This window comes from Engraulis encrasicolus, chromosome 14 (genome assembly GCF_034702125.1).
Source record: "Engraulis encrasicolus isolate BLACKSEA-1 chromosome 14, IST_EnEncr_1.0, whole genome shotgun sequence".
NCBI classification, from domain to species: Eukaryota; Metazoa; Chordata; class Actinopteri; order Clupeiformes; family Engraulidae; genus Engraulis; species Engraulis encrasicolus.
Window position 1 is genome coordinate 40,489,954 of NC_085870.1, and position 5,000 is coordinate 40,494,953.

The following is a 5,000-nucleotide window of genomic DNA, read 5'->3' on the forward strand; positions in this document are numbered from 1 at the left end:
GTTCATTTCTCAGCAGCCACAGCTGACTGTAATTACTGCAGTGTCCTTAGGCAGTTAGCGTAGACAAGCTAATTAGCCAACCTGCCAGTTCTTGGGTGTGCATGGGGGAAGAGACAGACTTGGTCAGACATGGAGTCAGTTTGCCTGACTGCTCCTGACAGCAGTGTCATGACTGGGTCACTGACTGCTTTAGCTGGGCCCAGAACAGTGTCACCTGAAAGCCCCCCCTGCCCAATACATACAATAATGAGAACCCAATTCTGTGGCCCCCTTCTCTTTGGGCCAGGGACAGCTGACCCCTTTGTCCCCCCTGTCGGTTTCGCTGGTAGCAGCAGTTTGTGTCCCAGTGTCTTTGCTCCCCCAGCTCAGCTGCATCAGCGCCACTGATGGACATAGGCGAGCTGGAGGCGACACTCTCCTCTCTCCTACCACCTTCCACTCTTAGACCCTTCTACACTATCCCTCCTCTCCCAGTTTGCACTCCTGCATTCAAGTCTTCTTTTCTCCCCTCCCATTCCTCCCCCTCCTCTCCCAATCTGACCTGTATTCAGTCCTCTTTTTTCCTCCTCTCTCCTCCCTCTCCCATCTTCCTTTCTTCATTCCTCCTCCCATTCACGCCCCCCCTCTCTCTCTCCTTTCCTCTCCTCTTCTCTCCTCCCCTCCTCTCTCCACTCCACTCGACTCCTCTTTCTCCTTTCTTCCCCTACTTCTCTCCTCTCCTCTCCTCTCCTCTCCTCCTCTCTCCACTCATCTCCTCTTCTCTCCTCTCATCTTTCTCCTTTCTTCTCCTACTTCTTCCCCTACTCTGTGCCAGACTTGTAGCAAAGTCTCCTGTACCAGCATTAGCCCCAGCACCAGCACACGGGCAGAGGAGACACAAGTAGGGAGGTGGATATGTTCCATGTCTGCATCAGGCTCAACAACAGACCTTTTTTACCTGTTCCTTCCCCATGCCCAAGCCTTTCCCATCTTCACCCCCATGCCTTTCCCATCCCCATGCCTTCCCCATCCCCATGCCTTCCCCATCCCCATGCCTTCCCCATCCCCATGCCTTCCCCATCCCCATGCCTTCCCCATCCCCATGCCTTTCCCATCCCGATGCCTTTCCCATCCCCAGGCCTGTCTGCCAGACGTGTGCTGTAGTAGTTAAGTCTCATGTTCGTACCACCATTATCTTAAGCACCAATATGCTGCTAGCCAGGGGAGAGGAAGGCAGGCAGGAAGGGGGAGGGGGTATGCTCCATGTCTACATCAGGCTCATCAACAGCCCTTTTACCCGTTTTGTTCCCATCCCCACGCCTGTGTGTCAGGCATGTGGTAAAGCCTTTATGTTCAGTCATTAGCTCCAGCACCTGTAGACTGGCAGACGAGCAGAGTGGTGCAGGCAGGGAAGCTGACAGGGGGGGGGGGACAAAGGGGTAATTTGTCCCGGGCCCAGGGAGAGGGGTGGGGGGAGAATTGGTCCCTCATTATATTGTGTGTATTGGGTTTGGGCCCCTTTCAGATGTCTTTGTCCTGGGCCCAGCAAAAGCTGTCAACGGCCCTGGGTGTGGGGAGTGCATGTAGACGAGTAGTATTCGGATGAAAGGACTCTGTATTTTTTGTGCTGCTACCACCGCTGTTGTTGTTGCTGCTGGTTTATATCACTATCAGGTCTAATGTCCCGCTGATGACCAAAGGCCTGTTTTCCCTCCTTTCTTCCCAAGCAACACCGCACATCACACCAAAGGGCTTAGATGGTGCAGCAAAGCAAAGATCAGGACATAATCTCTGTTTTCCTTCATCTTTCAGCGTGATTTCTATACTTGTTTTTGTAGCTCCGCCAGCAGGTTATGTTTTCACAGTCGAGTTTGTTGGCTTTTTCATTATTTTATCTCTGCCACAGAGATCTTTGCCACACTGAAGAAAGAGTTGCATAGTTTTTTTTTTAACGTAACTCTATTGTGCAAGACACACTTCGCTTCTTTCTTCTCCTTTGTCATTGCCCTTTTGCCGGCCCATTAACTTCCAACTTTTCTTTTTAAAGTATTTTTTGTGCTTTTTAGCCTTTATATCGTGATACGAAAGTGAAGTGGGGCAGGAAATGAGTGGGAGAGAAAGATGAGGAAATGACCCAGCGCGGACTCGAACCTGGGTCCCCATGGGTGTGTACAGCTGTACGCTGTATTATTGCAGTGCGCCACAGCAGTCCCATAAGTTCTTTTCTTTTCTTTTCTAGCTCTCAAATCAACAGTGTCTGACAACCACCTCCCGTCTTTCTTTTCTCTGCTGGGTCACTCCATTTCCTTCATCCAAACATTTCCCTACTGCAGTGGTCTACAAATGGCGGCCCGCGGCCCAGATCTGGCCCGGGCACGGCACACATTTGGCCCACCATGAGAGTTGAACAAATTAAAACATAGCCTAGATGTATCTGTGCCCATACAGTCGGGTGATTTGTTTGGCTCTCTACTTCATATGCGGTACATAATTTGGCCCTTGGGGGGAAATTATTGGAGACCACTGTCCTACTGTATAACTTTCAATTTGAAACTCAAAGTATTGAATAACAGACATACCCACCTACAGTATAAACAGTATCACACACACACACACACACACACACACACACACACACACACACACACACACACACACACACACACATACACATACACATACACATACACATACACATACACATACACATACACAAACAAGCAAACAAGCAAACAAACACAAACAAGCAAACAAACACACACACCAGATCCAGTCTTGTCATTTTCACTCTTCATTCTATTCTCTTGGGTCCTCATTCTGACCATGGGATGTATTTGCCTGTTGCGTCCTCTCTTCTGTTCTGCTGTTCTTCACTTCACTTCACTTCACTTCTCTCGGCTCTCCTTTTTAGCTGCTCCCAGCCAGAGAGCCCAGAACAGTGACTAGCCTAGTGCCTCAGAAGCCTCGTTATAAAACACTCACACTCACAGCAGCAGCAGACACAAGGCTGATGAAAGCAGCTGCCACCACCAAAGACAGTAAATTATAATGAATAGAAATATATGAAACGGGACGTTAAAAAAGTTGGGGATCAGGCCTGTGCAATAATAATGGCTGCTCGTTGTTCGTGTCTTTGAGGTGAGATTAAAGTGTGCTTAAATGAACAGCTTCCATTATGGTGATTGACACATGCAAACTGCATATTTGATGTCAAGCTTCCTTTGTTTTTTATTTTTTTTAATGGCAGTCGTGTTAATGAGGATTCTGCATACCAAAGAGCACGTTTTAGCCATTTAGCATGTCATTATCATCATAGAGACTAATGTGTTAATGTGTTGGAGACTGACAACTCATACCGTGCCTATTTGTTTTCATTGGCAGTCATGCAGCAGAAGAACATGAAAAGGGAGACTATACATGTACATTTTTTGGTAGTTGAAGTACTAATAAAGTAAATTTAATATAGATGTGGTGAAATTTAAAATTAAATGTGCAAAACAAAAAATAAAGTTTAGTTTAAAGCAAAACGCGAAAGGTTGTCTGTACATAGACAGGTAACAATGCCCGCACGAGTTCTGAAAGTGGATTTCATTATTAGTTCAGGTTTGAAAACTAGTGTTACTGTCTCAACCTCGTGTAAGTCACTGTTCTAATGTTCCACCCACTCTCCCTCCCTCCTCATCTACTGTTCTTTTTCCTTCTCTCTCTGTCTTTTTCACCACGGCCAGAGGCACTGAACTTGGATCGCATTAAGAAATGATATAGTAGCTTAATAATAATAATAGTAGTATATCGCTCTAACGTGTATGATACTTGTAAACCATGTGCTTTAATATCTCTCTCTCTCTCTCTCTCTCTCTCTCTCTCTCTCTCTCTCTCTCTCTCTCTCTCTCTCTCTCTAGTTCCCGCGGCGTTGACCCTTGACCCCATCACGGCGCACCAGCGGCTCATCCTGTCAGATGACTGCACCATCGTAGCCTACGGCAACCTGCACCCGCAGCCGCTACAGGACTCTCCGCGACGCTTTGATGTGGAGGTGCCACCTTTTATTTCTATTTCTATTTATATTTCATATGCTTTCTATATCTGCCCCAACACTATCATGTTTTAGAACGCTTTGATGTGGAGGTGCCACCTTATATTTATATTTATATTTCATAGACTTTCTATATCTGCCCCAACACTATCATGTTTTAGAAAGATAAAAGCAGCTTTATATTCATCTGCCTTTGGTGATAGTTATTTACTATCTATAATACAATACAAGAAAAAAAAAATCTTTTCTCTTCTCTTCCTCATTCTATTCTCTTTAGCACATTGAAAAAATGTATGTATGACAATGTGTGCTATATGAATAATATTGACTGATTGATTGATAACATGGAGCTGGGTGTGATCATGTTGATAATGTTCATGTTAATCCTTGTGTTGATAATGTCGATGTTAATGCTTGAATGTCCTTCTCTCTCTCTTTGTTGAAGGTGTCTGTGCTGGGCGCTGAAGCCCTGGGCTCCGGCGTGCACTACTGGGAGGTCATGGTGTCGGAGAAGACCCAGTGGATGATCGGCGTGGCCAGCGAGGCGGTGAGCCGCAAGGGCAGCATCCAGATCCAGCCGGCGCGCGGCTTCTACTGCATCGTCATGCACGACGGCAACCAGTACAGTGCCTGCACCGAGCCCTGGACGCGCCTCAACGTCAAGAGCAAGCTGGAGAAAGTGGGGGTGTATCTGGACTACCCCAAGGGCCTCCTGGTGTTCTACAACGCCGACGACATGTCCTGGCTCTATACCTACCGAGAGAAGTTCCCGGGCAAGCTGTACCCTTACTTTAGTCCCGGCCAGAGCCACGCTAACGGGAAGAACGTGCAGCCGCTGCGCATCAACACCGTCCGCCTATAGACTCAAACGACGATTAACAGTGTCCGCAATGTCCGCCTACACAGACCCGACGATGACTAACCGAGCGTCCGCAATGTTCGCCTATACGTAGACCCAACGACGATGACTTAAGGTCCTATTCAT

At 47.3% G+C, this 5,000-nt stretch overlaps 1 protein-coding gene across 1 annotated transcript in view; it reads left to right on the plus strand.

The window, feature by feature from the left end:
• The window catches only part of trim62.1 (tripartite motif containing 62, tandem duplicate 1), a 121,835-nt gene that overhangs the window by 115,419 nt on the left and 1,416 nt on the right, over window positions 1-5,000 (plus strand). The window contains exons 6-7 of the mRNA XM_063215740.1: window positions 3,882-4,015; window positions 4,461-5,000. The exon at window positions 4,461-5,000 is cut by the window's right edge and continues 1,416 nt beyond it. Of these exons, the coding sequence (XP_063071810.1) occupies window positions 3,882-4,015; window positions 4,461-4,877 (551 nt within the window). The 3' untranslated portion in view covers window positions 4,878-5,000. The remainder of the gene's footprint in view (window positions 1-3,881; window positions 4,016-4,460) is intronic.